General features: G+C 40.0%; 1 protein-coding gene and 1 long non-coding RNA gene across 7 annotated transcripts in view; one reads left to right on the forward strand and one right to left on the reverse strand.

The window, feature by feature from the left end:
- Positions 1 to 121: 121 nt before the first annotated feature.
- Positions 122 to 22,586, reverse strand: part of LOC148425844 (microtubule cross-linking factor 3-like) — a 24,238-nt gene continuing 1,773 nt past the window's right edge. The window contains exons 1-11 of one of the 6 annotated variants that reach the window (XM_088409881.1): positions 17,378 to 20,597; positions 16,003 to 16,227; positions 15,746 to 15,904; positions 15,281 to 15,349; positions 14,760 to 15,079; positions 13,117 to 13,276; positions 12,945 to 13,014; positions 12,226 to 12,772; positions 12,006 to 12,135; positions 4,534 to 4,690; positions 122 to 1,052 (exon numbers count right to left, since the gene is read on the reverse strand). In XM_088409881.1, the coding sequence (XP_088266007.1) occupies positions 1,042 to 1,052; positions 4,534 to 4,690; positions 12,006 to 12,135; positions 12,226 to 12,772; positions 12,945 to 13,014; positions 13,117 to 13,276; positions 14,760 to 15,079; positions 15,281 to 15,349; positions 15,746 to 15,904; positions 16,003 to 16,227; positions 17,378 to 17,395 (1,866 nt within the window). In that variant the 5' untranslated portion in view covers positions 17,396 to 20,597 and the 3' untranslated portion in view covers positions 122 to 1,041. Of the gene's footprint in view, positions 1,053 to 4,533; positions 4,691 to 5,080; positions 9,710 to 10,220; positions 10,512 to 12,005; positions 12,136 to 12,225; positions 12,773 to 12,944; positions 13,015 to 13,116; positions 13,277 to 14,759; positions 15,080 to 15,280; positions 15,350 to 15,745; positions 15,905 to 16,002; positions 17,211 to 17,377; positions 20,598 to 22,586 lie in introns of those variants that run through there. The other 5 variants (XM_088409876.1, XM_088409882.1, XM_088409879.1 and 2 more) reach the window with 5 other exon arrangements.
- On the forward strand, positions 14,271 to 18,157 carry LOC148425845 (uncharacterized). The gene is made up of 2 exons (XR_015865021.1): positions 14,271 to 15,579; positions 17,402 to 18,157. It is a non-coding gene; the product is annotated as an uncharacterized LOC148425845 (long non-coding RNA).

Consider the following 22,586-nt stretch of genomic DNA (forward strand, 5'->3'; position numbering starts at 1 on the left):
TAAATGGAACACAATTTAAGTAGTGTCAGATACACCTTAAGCAAGGTTATGGTGCCAATAACACTATTAGAAATGGCAGCTTTAAAACTCAAGTTACAAAAGGCAGATAACAAATACAGCCTTTGGTGCAAAATTATAAAACAATTTATGGATAGCAAATAACTATCTAATACATATATAATGCTTACAAAGTCAGTGCCAATTTTAAAACAAAATTATAAGTCACAGGCAAGGTACAGTACAATTCCATTCAAAGCAGAAAAGAGACAGTAATATGCTGAGGATACGGTACAGCTCAAGCTAACATAAATGAGCCATCACTTTTCTCTCTACATCATAATCCATCAAGATAGAAAAAAAAACACAGTAGTCTCTGAGGTCCCTAAATATCAAGTTCCATTCCATCATGAGCTTGGATCACATTCCATTGTAAATCCAGTTTGTAGGATGAAAGGTAATGGTCGCATGTGGTTAGTCAGTAAATGAGCCTTTAGCATTCAAAACTAGAATAAAGACCTGAGTAAAGCACTGTAAATCCTCATGTTTTCAACACTCAGAACCATGTGCTGCTCGGCAAATATGTGTGAGCCTGTTACAATAGAACTGAACCTATTTAAGAACATTTTCTAAAAAGTTGGCTTGGCTCTACTGTAGTGAGTTCTTTTGGACGCAGACACACTTCTAAACCTTTAACTGTATGACAAAGGAGATCAGAGTTACTATGTACAAGAGGGATGACGATAAAAGCTCAGGTTTGTAGCTCATTACAGAAATGCTTCTTTCTCAAACAAGGAGGTGAAGATAAAGAAAGACAGTCTCCATGTTGGATAATATTGAAAAAGAGTGGGGTTTTAGGATGGGACTCAAACTGTGACAGTACAGGGAATTGTAGCGGCAAGAGAAAAATAAGCCCTGGCCCAAGCTGGCGAAACGGCAAGGCAGACATCAATTGGCTTGATGTGCAGGCTTCAAGAAGACATTCTGGGTGATGCACAGCTCCACTTCATCCAGTGGAAAAACACATGAACTGCTTAAATACTTTCAACCTCGTTCTGTGAAAACAGTATGATAAAAAAAAAATATTTTTTATTAGTCAGTTTGTCCATTCTTAGAACTCATTTGGGAATGACAGAGGCTAGGATATCAGGCTTATTTGTTCGGGCCACGCTAGCTTGTAAGATTAAAAAGTCCATAGCAACGCTGTGCATCGTCTCGTCTACTAATCTTTTATTTTCATACACTTTGATAACAATTTGGCATTGTTAAGAACCAAGATGAAGCCTTTAAAAATGAAATGTGACAGGGTTGGTCAAGTATTTCATAACTTTAACTGTTAAGCAAGATTTGTGCTGTGATCATTTTTGTCAATAAGAACTTGAATTTTGTTGTATTGAATCAAATAATTCATATGGCAGATTTAGATTGTAGAAACACTAATTAATGTTAATGGCACTAAAGTGCTGTAATTCCTCAAATATAGTACGCACTTATGTATAGGATGCATCCTATTTTTTAGGGTCAAATTCTGGTATTTTCCTGTTACTGTGTATAGGATGCACCAACAGCTTGGCGACAATCAAAATTATAATCAAAATTATAACAGAACAGAATAAATCTCAGCTTCCTAAACTCTTCATATTTTCTTATGATAATATCTGTAAGTTTTATATTTATTGCAGGTTAACTGTATTTCATATTTCCCACATTGTAAGCGGTCGATGAACATTGCACCATTGTAACATTGAATGCATTCGAAGCAGTGGTTTTACTTTTGCCTTTGTTACACACCATCCATCTTCCACCAGATGTATGATTGTGTGTCTATGCAAGGCATAATAAATGAGTCAAATGGAACACATGTCCGTTTTCTCTAACTGACCTCAAACCTATTAAGAACCTCTGGAGCATCATCAAGCAAAAGATCTATAAGGGTGAGAGACAATTGATATCCAAGCAGCAGCTTTGGGATGCTATTCTAACATCTTGCTAAGAAATTAAAGCAGAAACTGTCCAAGAACTCACAAGTTCAAAGGATGTAAGGTTCATTAATGTGGTATCTTCATGCAAGGAGTTTTGTATCAATGTGTAACAAGGCCTATTCAACAGTTATTTCAATCAATAATATTTTATTGTATGTGATCTTATAATGCTAACAAATTCAACATGTGATTATTTATACATTTAGAGTTCTTTACAACCTATAAATCTCTTGAAATGCTGTTAATTTGGAACAGTGGACTTTGAGTAATTTAATGTATGTACTGCATTTATTTTCAAAATATTATCATTTCAAAATTTGGTCAATGAAATTTGAATGGAACTCTAATGGCTGATAACTTGAAAACTATACTGACTGGCATTTGCTTCAATGATTCATGAAAGTTTAAGGAACATATATGTACTTTCCATACACACTTTCCGTGTGTGCGTGTGTGGGTGTGTGTGTGTGTGTGTGTGTGTGTGTGGGGGGGGGGGGTGATATGGTCAGACCAAACGCGAAATATCGTGTCGCTACACTCATTCAGTAGGCTTTTGGTCGGCGGGTTTTAACTGCCGGCATTCAGCTTGACCAAACGCGAAATATCGTGTCGCTACACTCATTCAGTAGGCTTTTGGTCGGCAGGTTTTAACTGCCGGCATTCAGCTTGTTCACATATTCGCGTGAGGTGTATGGAGTGAACTTGCTGTGCACTTTAAATTTGCCAATATTTTCTCCTACAGCACCTTTATTCTTCTTTTTTATGTTGCATGTCCCTCGCTTTTCGGCAAGACTCGTCTGACAAAAAAAAAGTTTCAACGTTGCCATCAAATGGCTGATACCGTGCTAAATACTGTGCTGTCAATGCTGCACGATTGTTATCTTGGCACAGTAACTACGGTTCAAAAGCTGTTAAAAAAGGAAGCAAACGCTGCACATACCAGTTATGTATCTCAAATTCACTCTTCCGTCATTCTACAAGAAAAGTGAGTGCTCTTCCTTGGCTACATTTTTGTATTAAAAGCTCAGCTGGTCGTGGTGGATAGCTCCAGGTGACTGCAAACGGGCCGCCATGATTCATTCCTGCCCCCTGTCAAGATGTTGAATGTTCCCAAAGCTGATTGACTGTCACGACGCGATGTGCAATGAAAGTTAAAATTTTTTTACTTCTTGCATCAGGTGTAATTACGCGCCGCGCGGCGTATCGCATTACTCCATATGTGTACATCGCGTCGGCCGGTGCTTCATCGTGTACATTTGCACGAACTACATTGACGACAATACAAAACTGTCCGTTTTTCGCCTCGTTCGCGTTTGGTGTGAACGCATCTTAAGGGTGAGTTGTCACTGAGCTGCCAGCAGCTGTCATAAATCAGCGGCACACCCTAAAATCTGCCAGGAAATATCTGGTCTTCTGATTAGATACTTATCCTGAATTTAGAGGTTGAAAAAGAATGCACAAGCACAAGCATAGCACAAGCATAGTTTATTTGTACAGCTAACTTATGACAATCGTGTAAGCTGTAGGGCACTAATCACCCAAAATAAGGACAGCAATTTACCAAATGAGCTCAAGCTATTTTTTTAATTTCATCAGGAATTGCCTAAGGCATTAAGTCCTCCTCATTATGTTGCTAATCAGATATTGTGGGCTATGTTTATGTAAACATGGCACATAAACATTAACATGCTATGTTTACGTAAACATGGCACATAAACATGCTATGTTTGTGTAAACATGGGTCATATAAAAGGTCAATTTCCATTGGCTTTGTAAATAACCATTATGGCCATGGTTTCCTAGAAAGGAATCTTCCGGTTTGTATCGGACACTTTCATTTTTCTTTCGCACTTCCGTTTTTTGTATATAATAGGTGGCTTGATTGTTGGCACGGAGCTTTTGAGTTTTGACGGTTGTTTTGTTTGAACAGTAGCCAGCAAGTCCCTCCGAAGAGGTGAAGGTGATGGTGACGGTGATGGTGATGGTGAAGGTGATGGTGATGGTGATGAAGATGAAAAATGACGCTCATAAATAAAGGATCCAAGCACCAGTAAAAGCGTCAACCTTGATCGGGGGTCTGCTACAGGCTTACTTAGTATTAAGTATTTAATGTGTAGATTGTATGGCAACACTGCCATCCAATGGTCACTGTTATTACTACAGTGCTCAATTGGCTTCAAATTAGCACTAGCTCAATAAGCATTAGTCAAGGGTGTTTTCCACCCTCCATTAAAAAAAAAACATTTGAGGAGAATTATATGTATTGCTTGTATTATTATTTTACAAGATGAAAATTCTCATCCATGGCACTAAAAGAGTTAAACGTGGGAAAGAGGCAATAGTGTTAGAAGGATGTATTACTAGAACAAAGCAGCTCAGTGTCATGTCAAGTGAGCTTCCATCGGGCAAATCGTTCATCAAAGCTTAGGGCAAGTTCCTAGCATGGCTTCTAACTTGTCACCGTGAGGGACAAACTAACTAATCATTAAGACTGACAAACTAACTGATCATTAAACATTTGGTTGATAATTGTACATGCAGCATCATCTTTTACCTGTGCAATCTGGCACTTGAGTTCTGCCCTCTCCAGCTCCCAGGCACACCTGTCTGGTGTGCAGATCACTCCTCTTTCCTTCTTCTTGCTTCAGTTCGAGCTGCATCTCCTCCAACCCTATCTTTAGGTCCGGCAAAATTCTCTGGTTCTGCCCTCCCTGCAAACAAACATCAATTTAACTTTCAGCTACATAAAGCTCGAGTGCAATGAACTAATATCTCAAATTATTTAGCACAGTCTCAATTTAAGCTTTACCAATTGATTTTCTCTACCACACTAAGGTCACTGGTGAACTGGAGTCAGGCTCCCACTTATTCAGCCAACTCCAGCTGTGACTGGGGTGAGGCAGAATACACCCTGAATTGGTTGTCAGCCAATTGCAAGGTACATATAGACAAATAACCATTCACACTCACATTCACACCTCAACGTACAATTAAAGTTTTAAATGACTTACACCTACAAGATGAACAAATAGCTATGTATGTATATATATATATATATATATATATATATATATATATATATATATATATATATATATATATATATATATATATATATACACACACACACACACACACACAGTAATCCTTCGTTTATCGCGGAGGTTACATTCCAAAAATAACACACGCAAAGTGAAATCCGTGATGTAGCCAGCTTTTTTTTTTTAATTTTACAATGCAATACTAAATTATAGAATAAAACCAAAAATCAAAACATGTTTTAAAGCCCCAAATTTGTTTAAAACAATCATTTTAATATAGTAATACGAAGTTGGAAACATTGTCACTCACGTATTTCACAGTCCCAGCTATGCATCTTCGTCCTGAACCCGCACATTGTTATGATTAGAGGTTGAGCTCTTTCTTTTTCTGAGCAAGAAGATTTTTATAAACGGTTATGCCCGGACGTTGAATTAAAGTGAAGCCTCTTATATCATAACAATATACTTGAAATTTCAATTTATTGCAAAAGAAATCAAGGTATAAGTCAGATTTCCAAAGCTGTGCATTTCTCCATTGCTGTCTGTGTCTACATAGTGTGCGCGTTTGCTCTTGGCAAGCCTACGAGTCACGTGATCGGCTCCCAGAGACCACGCTGTCAATCAATGTGCTGACTAGCACGTTAGCACACGGCAGTTGGAGGAGACACACAGGAGAAGAAAGCAAGCTTTTGGATCATCTTGCCTTTTGTAATAAAGTGACAAGTGAAAAACAATACAGTACAGCATCAATATTTTATTTCGAGACAACAGTAAAGCCCCTGAGCCATTAAGAATTCAGAGCACAATATATCCACAATGTAAAAAATCCGTGAAGCAGCAAACCCGTGAAAGATGAACCGCAATGCCGGCCATTGTATTCGGACATTTGCTTTTGCCTTGCTACGTCAACTAATTCTAACGTTGAACGCTATTGCTCTAACAATGTCACAGTCACTGTCTCAGTCACGGTGTCAGTCACGGACTCAGTCACGGAGATGCTATTGGCTGGCGTCACGTCAATCACAGAAATGCCGATATGCTATTGGCCTAACGCCTTTATCTAGCTTGATGGCACAGCTGGTCAGGATGAAAGGAAGGAGAGAAAATGAGTGAAAAACGGAAGGAAGGAATGATGTTAAGACTTTGCAAACTTTATCTGTTAGAAATGGCTTCTAAAATTGCTAGTGGCGGTAAAGGAAGAAGTAAGAGGATGATGACAATAGAAACGAAGCAGGAGATAATAAAAAAAAAAATACAAAGGAGGCGCACGCATGGTTAACCTTGCTCGTGAGTATGGACGGCACCGCTCGGCAATCTTTTAAGGGCAAGACTTTCCTTGTCGGAGACGGACCTCGATCGCCAACAAAATGGAGAGGCTTCTTCTATTATGGATTAAAGAGAAGGAAATCGCCGGTGATATGTTTTAGTTCGAGAAAAGTTCTTGTTTAAGAAAATAAATCAATAAATTCTGTGGGTTGGTTTCTGCTCATCTCCGTCTCCACTCAGTTCAAGTCACGTCGCCCCAGAGGACAATGTCATTTATCCTTTTGTTATCCATGTTAATTAAATTGACTGTACAGTACTAATTTTGAATGTGTGTGTAAATTCGTGATGGTTTCAACTATGATTTCACCACGCGCTGCCAGTCAATGTGTATGTACAATTGACCTCGTTTAGCTACATCAACAAAGTCATCTGCACACGTTGAACACGGCAACGCTGATATGCTATTGCTCTTACAATGTCACAGTCACTGTTTAGTGACAGTGTCAGTCACGGAGATGCCGATATGCTATTGGTCAAACGCCTTCATCCAGCTTGATGGCACAGCTGGTAGAGACGGAAGGAAGGAGAGAAAATCAGTCAAAAACGGAAGAAGGGAATGTTGTTAAGAATTTGCAAACTTTATCTGTTAGACATGGCTTCTAAAATTGCTAGTGGCGGTAAAGGAAGAAGTAAGAGGATGATGATAATAGAAACGAAGCAGGAGATCATAAAAAAAAAAAATACGAAGGAGGAGAACGCATGGTTAACCTTGCTCGTGAGTATGGCCATAACCGCTCGGCAATCTAAGGGCAAGACTTTCCTTGCCGGGGAACGGACCTCGATCGACAACAAAATTGAGAGGCTTCTTCTATTATGGATTAAAGAGAAGGAAATCGCCAGTGATATGTTCTAGTTTGAGAAAAGTTCCCGTTTAAGAAAATAAATAAATAAATAAATTCTGTGGGTTGGTCTCTGCTCCCCTCTGCCTCCACCCAGCTCAAGTCACGTCGCCCCAAAGGTAAATGTCAGTTTTCCTTTGTATAAGTTATTTAATTTAATTGTACAGTAGATTATGTTACTCATTTTTAATATGTGTATAAAGTCGTGATGTTTTTACCTAAGGTTTTTGCACGCGTTGCACGCATTAACTAATTAACATAGGTTTGGATTGCCCGTCATACGAGCAGTTCAAGTTACGAGCGTAGCTGCTGAACGGATTAAGTTCGTAACACGGGGGCCCACTGTGTGTATATATATATATATATATATATATATATATATATATATATATATATATATATATATATAGTTTAGTTTAGTTTAATTTCCGTATTTTGATTTCATTATACCACAATTGTGCATGGTTTCTCATAGCCTTGGATGAAATCTTATCTTAATCATTTATTAGCGGAAAGACAAATTGTATTGAATGTGTTCTTGTGTTTTATGTATTAAGGGGGCATGGTAGGCCCAACCATGTACTTTTGATACTGTAAATAATTATACTTGCTTTGCTTTCGCTAAATAAATACTTAAAATTTAATTCTTTACTCTATCTCAGTCATTCTTACGAATCTTAATTAGAGATCTTCCTAGTCTTCTACAAGTGAAGAAATGATATTGCCCATTACACCATTACAATGCCGTTCTTGAATAAATTCTAGGTACTCAGAGTTGGTTGAAGTGAATACAAACGTATCCGAGTGGTAGTATAAGACTGCTGAACCCTATTCTGGTCTTAACAAGTGCAAATGATCTTTCAGGAGAGAAGCTGCCGTATAAAATCGCGTGATTATTCTACCGTCTCGTCTCAAAGGTTACTTGACGAGGCGGCGGATTAGATTAAGACGGATAGACGCCCTAAAACTTAAGGCAGTGAGCACCAGAACGAATCTTCTCCGACACCGACTTACGCAGATGTTCGTCGCCCAGCGATGCAGCGTTAGAGCTGTGCTGAACTAACGGGACGTCTTAACCCTTTAAACGGAGAGTCGGTCAGGACTGTTAGTTGTCCTTAGATGATTGACAGGACTGCGGTAAGAGCAGATCAGTCAATATATATATATATATATATATATATATATATATATATATATGCATGCAAGGATGCAGATCATTTTTTTCATCAGTTACACACATGAGTACCTGGACATAGTGTTTGGTACTCACTCTTTCTTTGATTAAAAAGTCATCCTCAATGTCATTGTTAGTGTCGTTCCCACATTAAATGCACTGTATGTGTGGACACAGCGTTGTTGCATTATTCAAATCTGTGTCCTAAAAAAGTTTTATAAGTCCATCAGTTATGGTTTGCGTGGTTCGTTTGAGACCCGATTCAGTTAGTGCAAGGAAGTCAGAAGTAAATTCTACGTCATTGTAGAGAGACATAAATTGTCTCATTCACACCCTCACAAGAATGATACGCAGCCCCAACAGCCAGTCCAAGCTGCTTCAGTAAACAAACAAATATACTCAGAATAGGAAGACATGGGAAGGGCATGGTCAGCTTTATGAAAGGCTGGGGAGAAAACTATACATGTAGATTCAACATCCTGCTTTGCCTCTCTGCTGGCTGTGTCGTGTATGTTAATTAATTAGACTGCTTCCACATCTGTAAGTCGCTAAGCTGTGCTGCTTCGTGGCTGCTCTGTTGCACTGCGTTCCACTAACTTTACACAGGACCTGTAAGATCCGCCGTGCACCATGGTCAATTCCACATTTCAAAAAGCACCAAACAGGAAAAAGAAAATGATCTACATCCAAATTTACAAAGAAAAAGCACTCCACACGGACAAGGTTGTCTTTTACTTTGCTGATTGATTGAATGAACTCATATGTGCTTGGTTTTTCTTCTCTGTGCCAATGTCATCAGACAAAGAGAACAAACATTTTCACCCTGTTTATTGTCACTGTAACCTGTACAAATATATATTACAGTTTGTGTCACGAGTCTATCAATTAACTTAAAAGTTAAAATGAATTCTCTATGTACTCACCCATTGATAATGAAGCATGCAATGAAGTGTTATCCACATAAACCTTCCACGAATGGAGCTTGTTTTCTTTACGGAGGTTTAGAAAAAAATATATTTTTTTAATCACGCAAGTTGGTAGTACTCGCACAAGCGCAGTTTGACCCTCCAGGGACTTAGCGATGCGTCAAGAGCCTGCGTTGTTCCTGCATTTTGTCTCGCCACCCAGCAAGTGGGCAATTAGCTATTGCTTCTCAGTTACCTTGTTTGTTAGCCACAAGTTGCGCTTGATTCATGTGCTCTTTTTATAGGGTTAGGGTAAGGATGATTGAAAATGTTCAACCTTGTTATCAAAAGCCCTGATTTTGTCTGCTTGTTGAGGACGTGAGCAGTAAATCTTGCACCACATTTAAGTTTGTTTGTTTCAAGCCACGGCACATCTTGGAGCCACCTTTCAGAAAGAAAAAATAAAAACATTTGTTCAGCCCAGGCTCGTATGTCATTAAAGCAGGTAGGGTACATAAATGTGCACAGTGAAGGATGCAACACTACGCATCAGTCATTTCTGCCGTACATGCGTACCTGAGTGCCACCTACGTGCATACCTGTATCATAAACATATGTGTCACTGTACTTTTTAGATATGATTTGATTGAATTAACCAGGGATCACAGTATGTAAAGTGACATTTGGCCGACGCATATACTGCTAATCATGTATCACTGGACAAATTGGCTAGTAAGTTTTTATCAAAACCTGCCAAAATGAATTAAGGAATGCTATAAGCACCAGGGGAAAGGTTATCACTACATGCTTATTATCTTTCATTATACACATTTGTGTAAAGGTCTAAGCAACATTGACATAAAACATTACAGTGCACACCTAAACTGACAAGATCTCTAATCTACTACTAATACATTACAATCAATTTACTTAATGAAAACGTGTTGCATACTCACCTATTCCTCAACTTTTTCCCCAAGGTTTTTTGTCTCCTATAAAAGGTGATGAATGTCTTCGACCGTGCTTGCAAAAATGAAAATGTCCTGTACCTTGGGTGACTCAAGTTTACACAATTAAAATAAAGCACTACATGTAAGAAAATACATTTAAAAAATTACAATAAGGAATTGTGAGGACTACAGAACAAAAAAAAGAGTAAAAAGAAACACAAGTTTAAAAATGGTGGCATAAGAGAGTGAGGAAAACAGAACTAGAATGAGGATCAGCAAAATAATGGGTTGAAACATCTTGATGAGTGAAATGAAAAAAAGAGTGTAAAGGAGAACATTGACAGAAAGTTAGCATAGTAAGACACATCTGTATTAGGCAAGAGAATGCATTTTCAATTCTGTGTGAATAGCCACAAACTTGCCCTGTACAATGCTTTGATTTTCTTTTTTCTTTTTACAATAATTGTTTTAACATAGTAACACTAGAGATAATGAGTTGCAATGGCAATAATTAAGACATGATAGCATTTAGAAAAGAATGTAAATGATGTTTCTCAATTGTGATGGGAGGTACGGTACGATCAGGTAAGTCAAGGTAAGTTATTTTTTAGTCTTCATCTTTTTCTGATTGTACTATTAATGTTCAAGGATATTTGCATTTCAGATACCATTTATTCATTTATTTGCCTATCCACATTTTCCACTTATGCGGGGAGCAGCTTTAGCAGGGAAGGCCAGACTTCCCTCTTGCTAGCCACTTCAACTCCTTTGAGGAAATGCTAAGTAATACCCAAGCCAGCCGAGAGAAATAGTCTCTGCGGCATGGCTAGTTCCCGGGGCTTCCTCCTGGTGGGACATGCCCCAAACACCTCACCAGAAAAGCGTCCAGAAGGCATCGTAACTGGATGAGTGAAACACCTCAACGAGCTCCTCTCAACGTGGGAGAGAGGTGGCTCAACTCTGAGCCCTTGTGGGGGAAACTAATTGTGGCCGCTTGTATCCAGGATCTTGTTCTTTTGATCACAACTCTCATCTCGACAATAGGTGAGGGTAGGAACGTAGTTCGATCAGTAAATCAAGAGCGTTTTCTTTTCTTTACCACAGACTGATAAAAAAAAGTCTGCATCATAGCAGATGCTGCACCGATTTGTCTGTGTATCTCTCACTTCATGTCGCCGTCTCCAGTGAACAAGACCTCAAGATAATAAAAGTCATCCACTTGGGGCAGGATCTCCTCCCCAATCTTTTCTTTCTGGTTCAGGAACATCATTCCAACTGCTCCAATGAGAGTTGGAAAACATGGCCTGATGTCACCAACAGAACCACATCCTCAACAAAAAGCAGAAATGCCAAACCGAGGCCACCATCGCTTTGGCTGCGCCGAGAAATTCTGTCCACTAAACAGAATCGGTGAAACGGCATCTTTGGGATGTTCACCCCTCACTGGTTAATGAATCTGACTTAGTGCCAGCAAAACGGACCAAGCTCTGGCATTGGTGGTACAGTGACCGAACAGTCCATATGAGGGGGTTTGGTAATGCCAAGCCTATAGCGGCTTTTAAAATTGCTGCCACAAAAGGCACTAATCACCTTACAGCCACAGCTGTAAATACCAAAAGGAAGAAAACTCCACTCATGCACACAGTCACAGTAGACAGTGCCCTTTGTGCTAGATATGGGCTGGGCATGAAATTAGGACCCTTATGTTATACTTATAAAGAGACCACTAATAATAAATCTAATGACAACCCCAAACTTCTACCACATTTTGGTATACAGTATTGAGCTTACAGACAGAGGTTCCTCTGGTTGTTTGTCATCCTGTTTTGGAACATCCAGCCGGTCAATGAAGCGCTGCAACTCCTTTCTGAAGGCTTTCATCTGCGCATTGATCCGATATAGCAGCTCATGTTCTCGAATCCTGCAAAGCAAGAGGTGAGTGTTCCTCATTTCTGGTTCAAGACATGAAAATGTCATTTGCAGGATATGATCTTTTTCTCTTTGTACATACCTACCACCTTCGTCTTCATTATCCAGCCTCGAAAATAGATCTCCGTTGGTGACGTACACCCGAGCCTCAGCAATAATGGTGCTGGTGTCAGCAATGAGCCTGTCAATGGTCCGGCCCAGTCTTTCAGCCTCAATTCGGATGTCTATCATCTGTTGCCGGTCCTTCAGGCTTCTGGATAAAAAATGGCTCTCTACTGGTGAGTAGAGGGAGCGCGTTGGGGTAAGGCAGCGGATGTTCCTCACCTCATCCGAGTCACTCTCGCCTCCAATTGGGCCTTCCCTTTTACGCTGGGGAGGCAGGAGGCGAGGTGAGGAGGCTGAGGCTAAGGGAGCGTCTTCGTCCCGCCCTTCATCACTGTCGGCATCACTGTCCCGTGGGCTGCCTCGTATGCCCAGGTGTGACGCTAGGTCATAGCGCTGCATGTTAGACAGCAGTACACGGTTCTCATATTGCAGCTGCATCACTTTGCCACTCAGTTCATTGATCTGTAAATGGGCTGCCTTTAGCTCCTCCTGGAGGGCCTCCATCTTAGCAGGGTCAGTTCCTCCTGCAATGTTAAAATAAGCAAACAGTAAAAAGTAAAATAGTGTAAGTTAAACTTTCTACTCCAAAAAAAGCCTCATAAAACACCTTTTTCCCTCAGATACACTTTTATGGTCAACGTTCTTGTCCGCATCTGCTTCTTTTCTTACAAGTGACGTGAAAATAACATAGCAAACCTCCTACGTGTCTCAAGCCTGCTTCATGGGATCCAGCCTTGAACCTGATCTTGTTCAGCTCATTGATCACCTAAACATAAGACAGAATGAAATTGCTTTATGATCGAAGATGTACAATCTGGACCATTCAGTCTGATATTCATGTTGTTGTGGATGTCCCCTGCTCATTGACCTTTTTGTTTTCTTCCTCCACATCTGCTAAATTCCTACGTAGAAGTTCTGCTTCATCCTCCACCAGCTGCAGCTGCAGCCTCAGCTCAGAGAGCGCCTCACTTTGCTCTCTGCACTGTTGACCTCCTTGGCCATCACCATCCACTCCTGCAGCCACCAGACTATGACAGGACAATGATCATTGGAATGTTTCAATATCCACACAGAGGTCCAATCAGGAATTGGCAAAGTATGTTACAGCGTCCCTGGCTTACGTTGTTTTCATGTTGCGACATGGAATACTGAGTTTTTTCATCCCCTCTTAATGGTATTTTCCCTGCTTTGCGACAAAAACAACTGCCATGACCCTAGGGCAGGCATGTCCAAAGTCCAGCCCGGGGGCCAAATGCGGCCCGTGGTCAATTTCCATCCGGCCCGCAGCCTCCGTCATAAAATCAATAACGTCTGGCCCGCATGGAGAATGAATACATTGGGCAGCAGCACTGTTACCTGTTTCTGCTAAATGCTGCCATCTATAGGCTAAATTAGGAACAGCAAATTAGTATATGAGTAACTGACTGTGTGAGTCCCTAACTTTCTAAAATGGCGACAATCAACAAAAGGAGGAAAGTTGACTGCGAGGGCCGACGGTTCAAGGATGAGTGGAAATTGGACTATTTCTTCACTGAAATATGGAACAACTATGTCTGCTTCAATTGTAAAGAGACAGTGGGTGTTTTTAAAGAGTTCGATGTGAAGCGACATTACCAAACAAAACATGCAGACATATATGGCAAGATCAAAGAACACAGCGAGAAACTGAAACATCTTGAAGCAAGTTTAATCTCACAGCAGCAATATTTTACAACTTTTACCAACAGCTAGATAAGGACAAGTTCAGAGAGATTCGAGCATTTGGTAAGAAAATGCCAAGCTTGTTCGGGTCGACATATTTGTGTGAGAAGGCATTCTCGGTTATGAATTTAAATAAGAGATGCGAGGACACGGCTATCGGACTCTCACTTATAAGACATCTTGCGCATCCATGCTACTGCCATAGAGCCACACCTGGCCTTCGTCCCTGCACTCCAGATCTCAGTTTCACCCATCACACTCATGTGGAGAAGTCATTTTTCATTTACGATAAGTCTGAAAGCGTTTTTTTTAAGTTTTCACTTCAGAATAATAACCATTTAAAAATCCAATCAACATTTGTAGTTACTAATGTCATATTTTAAATGAGCCCTGCACTTGTTGATATGACTATTACTTGTTCATTTCTCTGTTATTGTGTTTAAATTTTTTATAAATATTAAACTGTCATGGTGAGATATTTTTGTAGGTTTCAAATGTAATTTGCACCCAAGAGTACAATTACTTCTGTTCAACTGTTACAAAAAAGTTAAAGTGTTGAAAATCAAGTGAAGTTAAGTGAATATTCAATTCCAATATTTAATGTCAATTCAATTTTTATATGCACGTTTCAAATTAACCAAAACACATGCTTAAGATGGCTGAAACCACATGTGACAATAGTGTTCTTCTTTCTTTTTTACCTCTATGATGGACCCAGCCCCTCAATTCATTTGAAAAATGAAATTTTGCACTTAAGCACAAATGTTTGCCTATCAGTAAAAAGGTAAAGACTTGATGATGATTGATTACCTGTCCTCCCTCATGTCGTCCAGTTCAGCCTTCAGTCCCCTGTTCTCCACCTCTAGCTCTACTATCTTCCTCCCCAGGATGTTGGCCTCCTCCTCAACCAGGCGCAATCGGAGCTTTAGTTCGGACTCGCGAGTCGTGGGTGGTCCGCCAGCTTCACCTTTGGGCAGCGGGCTATCCACATCCCCATAGAAGGAGCGATACCTTTGCAGCTCCTGCTCCAAGCGGTCCTTCTCTGTGTCTATCTTTGCCATCTTTTTCCTCATTAAGACAGCCTCCTCTTTGATGAAGGCCAGTTGGCATTTCAGATCATCATTTTCATCCTATGATTCATAGGAAGATCATTTTGCTTTGAGAGATTTACAGTATGTGGAAAGAAACATATTTATATTTGGGGTTTTGTCCCAGATCACATTACAACACAAGTGTCAAACTATACATTAGAGGAGGAACCTTTGAAGCACCTAGTCTGCAAAGAGTCCTTCTGAGGACGTAATATATAAATTTGGACATAGCTCACTTACTTCAGTTGGAGTCTGCTGAGCCTTTCTTTCTTTCTGAAGATCCTTTCTTCCTTTCCTTTTCAGTGAGAGCTAAAGGGAAACAGCATTTGCATCATAAGAAGCATCATCACAATCATCATCAGATGCTTATGTTACATCAGCTGCCAGCAGCAGGTTCTATCACTTGGAGGGTACACATGATGTACAAGAAAAAAGACCAGAATTGCATCATTGAATGAGAATTCTCCTTGTGATTTGAAAATATCATGCTGGGCTGCACAGGCACTTCAATTCTACAAAAAGAGATAGAAGAACAACATGTACGTATTGTATGTACAGTACTTTTAAAGGAAAGATAGGGTGCTAAGAAAATGCTTTCATTTCCTAAGTCAGATATACTTAAAATCAGTGTATTTCATTAACATGACATTTTAAGCCCCTCATTGTAGTCACCTCAAAAAGCACATGCTATTTTGGTTTCCTCACCTCTCTGGCTTTCTCCAGCTCATTCTGAAGAGCTTGTTTGGTGACTTCCACTTCTATCAGTTGCTGCCTTAATTTCTCATTTTCTTCTTCAGTCTTTGTTCTCTTTCCCTCTACATTTTCCAGCTCATGGTGCAAACGGACAGACACATCTTTTGCCACCTAGTTAATGAAAAAGTATACATTCACGCATGCTTGACTCCAATGCACTGCATGTAACCTAAAATATTGACAATTGAATCAGTCCACATCAAAGTCACCTTCAGGTCTTGCTCAAGACTTCTGAGCATCTCTCCATCCACTTGGCCACTCTCTGTGAAGCGGATCCTTTTTTTCTCTGCCTTCTTCAGGCGATATTGGAGTATTCGACAATTCTTGTTAGCTCGCTCCAACTCTCTCCGCATATCATGAAGCTGGCAGGCATCTTCTTCATAGAAGGTGTCCCGCATCTCATCCATCTCTGCTCGCATCTCCTCAATTTCAGTCTCACAAAAATTGAATAAATAGAAGACATTATAATGTGTTTGAATCGGCTCTTTAATGTAAAGAACATTTCTTGGATACCATCAATGTGATATATACAGTGCATGGCCATCAGGGGGAGTAAGGCCTTCTCTGTTGCCCTAAATCAGGGGTCACCAACCTTTTTGCAACTGAGAGTTCTTTGGTATTGAGAGTTCTTTGGTATTGAGTAATACAAAGGGCTACCAGTTTATGTGAAGACCCTGATCATGGAAATGATTTCTCACAATAATTATGAAACAGCTGTAGTAGATACGTAAATAAATTGTAATATGTAATGTATATGTCATATATGCATAATTGTAAGTAAAATTCTTAGAAAATCACAATGTTCTATCACTTATAAACTAGTTGCATAACAGGTCTGCAGGCTACTCATGTGATACTCGGGGGCTACAGAGTCCCCGCGGGCACCACATTGGTGACCCCTGCCCTAAAAAATCAGACACATTGACCGACAGTAAAACCTCATTTCAAGTATGGAATTGTTCTAGTATGGAATTATTCTAAGAGTCTATTGTTTTCATTTAATGTCGCTACCTTAGATTGCACTGCTTTAAGTATGAGCATAATCTGGGCTGCTTTGCCATTTGGATTGAAATCCCACTGATTCCACTTAATGACTAAACAAAGATGTACTCACTCATTAGAATCTCACCATGCAGTTCTTGTTCTCACAGAAAGTCATCTAACAAATGCTTGTTGGGATAAAAAACAATTGTACTGTTCTCAATAAAGAGACAAGCCAGTTCAATGAGGTTTTTTTTTTTTTGTCCCAAGCTGCACCCTAAATAATTATTTATTGGGGATATAACACAACCATGGTCACTGGGGTTCGATACCTGCCATGGAAATCATCATGTAGGATTTCTCAGAAAAACACTCCCTTTTTTGTGTATGGGAACTACAGTGTTAGGCCCCAGGGTAAACCCCCGTGATAAATGTATTCTGCGAAATAAGACCCCACCCCCCCCCCCCCCACCCCGCCCCCAAAAGAAAGAGTGTTAACAGGATGTAAGACTGCTTCAGACACCACTTCACGACTGAGTGTTAGTGTTGTTACAGTGCAAAAACTGAAGCGCATATTGGCGAAGGAACACAGTAACCACTAACCAGTCTAACGATTTCCATTTGCAGGCATAGCCAATTTTGCGTTCATCCCCTGAAGGTACACAGGTGGCAGGGATGACGACTTATGAACAGCCAGAGAAGTGAGAAACAGCGGGAGAATCAATGTTGGCTCTTTGATAGGCTGGCAAGCCAGCTACTGCTCAACTCTGGCAGAAGCCATGGGAGTGGCACACTGCATTCGGCCTGACCTGCACTGAAAGAAATATGTCTATTTTAGACATGATAGATTTAGCTTCTTCATTTTTATTTTGACTTTTCTTTTTTGCTCGTCGCTTTTTTTTGGAAATGTCTTACCTAGATTTCTTTTATAATAAATGGTATTTCAATTGTAAACTCTCCATTGTAATAATCTTTAAACATGTACAGATTAGAGTTTAATTCAACGTCCGGGCCGCTGCTAATATGATCGCAGCTGCGCGAGACTTCAAAAGAAAAGGGGGACAGCTCTGTTGTAAATTCCTAGTTGCCACTGGGTTGATGTGCATGAGGGTGGATTGCATCCGTGCGTGTGTAAGCAGGAGGGAGGCCTTCTGTGCGCTCTGGTTGGAGCGGGCATGTTACGAGACAGCGAAGCGGGGTCCTACGACGTTGAGCGGGGAGCTTGTTTACATTGTATTGGCGGGCAATAACGGCGCAAGTTCTCTCAAAGTATTCACCGTTGAAGAAAAAATGGGCATTATTAGAAATACGGTTCGGTTTATTGTTTTGGAGTTGCCACATTCAGTTGTGAAGTTGTAAGCAAAATAAAAGCTATGTTGCTAAGCCATATGAGTCCGACCACTCTTTGATCCGAGCTGCTTTGTGGATGAGGCGCTCAAGCACAGCCGAAGCAATCTCTCTCTCTCCCCAACAAGTACACTACTGTACAGTGTAAAAGGTTTAATCATTTAAGATTTAAGTAAATATGTGTACTGCAGTAATATTTGTTTTAGATAATATGTATAGCATTAGTACATTTTTGCTGTGTTTTTTGTGTATTCGTACATTTTTTTGTGAAAAGTGAGGGCACTATTTCATGGATTTTCAGCTATCGCGGCTGGTTCCGGAACGTATCTACCACAATAAATGAGGGTTCACTGTACAGTGGACCCCTGGTCTACTACATTCCTGCCTTACATTTTTTTCAGCTCAAAACTGTCATGTCGTGGCATGGCGGCGTGAGGCGGTGGAGGGAAAGGGACTCAAAAACGCAGGAGGACGGAGAGGGTGTGCTCAAACAAAAATGCTCTTTTATTAATAAAACAAGGCAGGAAAAGCAGAAGACAAAAACTTGACGAAGTAGCAAAATAAATGAGGAACGAAATATAACTCACGAGACTTCATTCGGACGACGGGGAAGAATGGAGGGCAAGTACAGCTGCACAGGGAACACGAATTGACGATGTCGGTGGGGCGAGAGGTACAATAATCCGACAAAGGCAACAGAGGGACGGTGGTTTAAATGCATGAAAACTAATTACAGAAAACACTACAGCTGGACGGGGACAAGCGGCAGGGGAACCGGATTGGCTAACACATGAGGAGCGGGGGCACAAGGACAACAGGTGGACGAGATAAAACTAACGAGACTGAGAAAAAGGCAGATGCAGGGAAACCAACACGAAGGAATCAGACGAAATGAACCAAAAACTACTTAAACTAAATCCAAAAACCCAGACAGAACGTGACAACGACGTGATCTGCGACTTTTTTGGCTGTATTTTTCCCGCTTTACGACAAAAACAACTTTCATGACCCTAGGGGATGGCTGTATTTGTGTTGTTTTGTCTCCATCTTTTCAAGCGTTTTTAGGTAATTGCTCTTATTTTCTGGTCCCGTCAAACTGAAACGCATCATTCAGATTCTGGTCTATTGTTCTGCCTCATGACTCCCTAAGATATTGGTCTGCTATTGGTCAGCGTCACTGTCAAAATGGCGGTATGTTACGGACTGGATCGCATGAGTGCTTAAAATAAAAATATAAACCGTATTTATTGTGCATTTTACTGCTTAATTCAAACTTGAATGGGTGAGCCACGGGTCCCAAGATTGCTAGTAATGTTAAAGAGAGAAATAAGATGTTTGATGGAAACGAAGCCGGAGATAATCAAAAAATATGGAGAAGGCTAAGGTAGCCTAGCCTAGGCGAGGCTACCCTCACTAGTGAATAGGACTATAACAAGCTCGTCACATAAAGGTAAATAAATCCTTTCTATATTTTTTATTTATGATGTTTTTTAATTGTATCCAAGTACAGTGATCCCTCCTACTTCGCGGTGTCAGTACTTCACGGGTTTTTCCAGGAAAAATGAAAAATATTTCAAAATAAAAAATAAAACATGCGCAAAAATGGGAAAAAAAATTCAAAAAGCAAAAAAGTACATTATACAGTACTGTATTCATCAAATAACTAAGTAATATTGTAATATTAGTTAATAACTATGTTAAGAATTCTTCAAGCATTAAAGTTCGTGACGTTTGTTATCTTATTTTGAAATGCAGAATACATAATTTGTCGTGTCGCGTTGCATTTCCGTTTCCTGTTTACGTTCTCTCTGTGTCATTCGGCTCGTTGCGGTGACGTAGTGAATGACAATGTAAGCTCATATTCATAGTTTATTATCATTTAGTGTTTGTTCTGTTTATGTGTTCGTTTGTGTAGAGGTTGCACTTTATAGTTAGTAGTTGTTGTTAGTTGTTGCTAACCCGCTAATGTCGGCTAAAACTACAGTAAATTCATAGATTAAAGTTCGGCAAGTGTTTATATGTTAGTTTACTGACTTTAACATTGTTGTTGATTTATTATTCAACAGATACTGCATGATACACCATACATGAGCCAAAATAAATGTGAAGTTCAACGTGATGACTTGCGTACTCTTTCACCGGAGTCTTGGTGCAGATAACCAGTCCTGAGAACAAATTCTCAACAAACTAAGTAATATCAGTTATTTAATGAATATACAATAATGTTAATAAGGATAATGTCACGTTAAATAATAGGAGAAAGGAAATAAAATACGCAAAAAATACAAAAAAAAAGGATTGTTTATGGTTACTGCGGCTATATTGGGGCGTACATAGAAATCTAGGAACTGATACCCTACTTCGCGGGTTTCAGACTTCGCTAGTTATATATATATATATATATATATATACAGTCAGCCCCCTGCTTACGAGCATCCTGATTTGCGAACATTCCGCCTTACGAGCGTGGATCAGGGAGAATTTTGTCCTCCGCTTACGAGCAAACCTCTCGTCTTGCGAGCATTCCGACAAACCAGCCATTGAGTATGTAGAAATGTTCTCGCCTAACTGCGTCCACATATTCAGCAGTTGCGTCATCTTCAATCATTAACAGACACTTGTGGCGGTAACGTGAACGCTATTGGTCTTACAACCTCACACTGACTGTCTCACTCACGGTGTCTAAATATAATTACCATTTAAGTGTAGTGTTTGTACAGCTAAAGGGAAAAACAGCTGACATGAAATTAAATGTGCCGATTGCAGGACAAAGAATTGTCATTGGTTTAAATGTGTGTTTTTTTTTTTAATTAATTGTCAATACATTCCAACCGTTTAAAAAAAAGTGCGAATAATTATCAGTCAGTCAAGGAGACGCCAATATGCTATTGGTCGATTAAGGTCACCCGGTCTCACTCACGGAGATGCTATTGGCCGGCGTCACACGTCAATCACAGAAATGCCGATATGCTATTGGCCGAACGCCTTTATCTAGCTTGATGGGACAGGATGGAAGGAAGTAGACAAAATGAGTGAAAAACGGAATGTTTTGAAGACTTTGCAAACTTTATCTGTTAGACATAGCTTCTAAAATTACTAGCAGCGGTAAAGGAAGAAATAAGAGGATGATGTTTTAGTATCTCCGTGATTTGCACCATGACTGAAAGAGTTACTGTAACACTGTAAGACCAATAGCCTATATACGTTGCCGTATTAACTCAAGAGGTTAATCTCTGCACCCTATTACGGGTGATGTTACAGCGCCATATAATGGTTGCTTGACAAGATTGCATGTCAGGTTAGTCGGCGATCTCCCGTTATGCATTGGGACAGCGTCATTGTTGCAATTTTGTGAGTTGTAACCAAAGGTGAACTGACGCTCGAACAAGCCATAAGTGTGCTGCCTAGTAAATGCAACACACACAACCACCTCTCCGCTTCCACCGTGCTCAATTCACGTCGGGAAAAACAGTTGACATGAAATTAAGTGTGCCGATTGCAGGACAAAAAATCGTCACAGATTTAAATGTGTTTTAATCAATAAGATGTAAATACATTCCAACCGTTTAAAAAAAAAGTGCAAATAATTATCAGTCAGTCAAGGAGACGCCAATATGCTATTGGTCGATTAAGGTCACCCGGTCTCACTCACGGAGATGCTATTGGCCGGTGTCACACGTCAATCACAGAAGTGCCGATATGCTATTGGCCGAACGCCTTTATCTAGCTTGATGGCACAGCTGGTTGGGATGGAAGGAAGTAGAGAAAACCCTGACTGAAAAAGTTACTTTGACACTGTAAGACCAATAGCATATCTGATTTACCGTATTGACTTAGAGCGTTCATCTCTGCTCATCTCTGCTTATCTCAGCACAAGTCACGTCTTTCCAAAGGTAAAAGTCATTTATCCTTTGTATTTGTTATTTAATGCAACTGTACAGTAGATTGTCACTTAATATTAATTTATGTATACAGCGTGATGATTTTACCTAAGGCTTCTGCGCGCGTTGCACGCACTCACGAATTAACATGGGTTTGGATTGCCCGCTATACGAGCAATTCGAGATACGAGCGTAGCCGCTGAACGGATTAAGTTCGTAACCCGGGGGCCCACTGTATATATATATATATATATATATATATATATATATATATATATATATATATATATATATATATGTATGTCGCACTTACTATACTATTGGATACCATTTTTTAATAAGTATATACAATTTTGATGTTTTTACCTGTGGTTTTACATGCATTAGCAAATTAACATAGGTTCCGATTGTCCGCCATACGGCAAATTCGCGTTATGATCCCAACCGCGGAACGGATCAATCTAGTAAACCGTGGGCCCATTGTAAATTGCCCTGGGGGGTAGAAGAGTGCATGCAAAATTCCAAACTACATACTGTATGTATTGTGGCATCACAAAGGGACGTGTAGTGGAGGGCCGCTACTT

The sequence above is a fragment of the Hippichthys cyanospilos genome, chromosome 3, assembly GCF_059441005.1.
Source record: "Hippichthys cyanospilos isolate Australia breed blue-spotted pipefish chromosome 3, RoL_Hcya_1.0, whole genome shotgun sequence".
Lineage (NCBI taxonomy): Eukaryota > Metazoa > Chordata > Actinopteri > Syngnathiformes > Syngnathidae > Hippichthys > Hippichthys cyanospilos.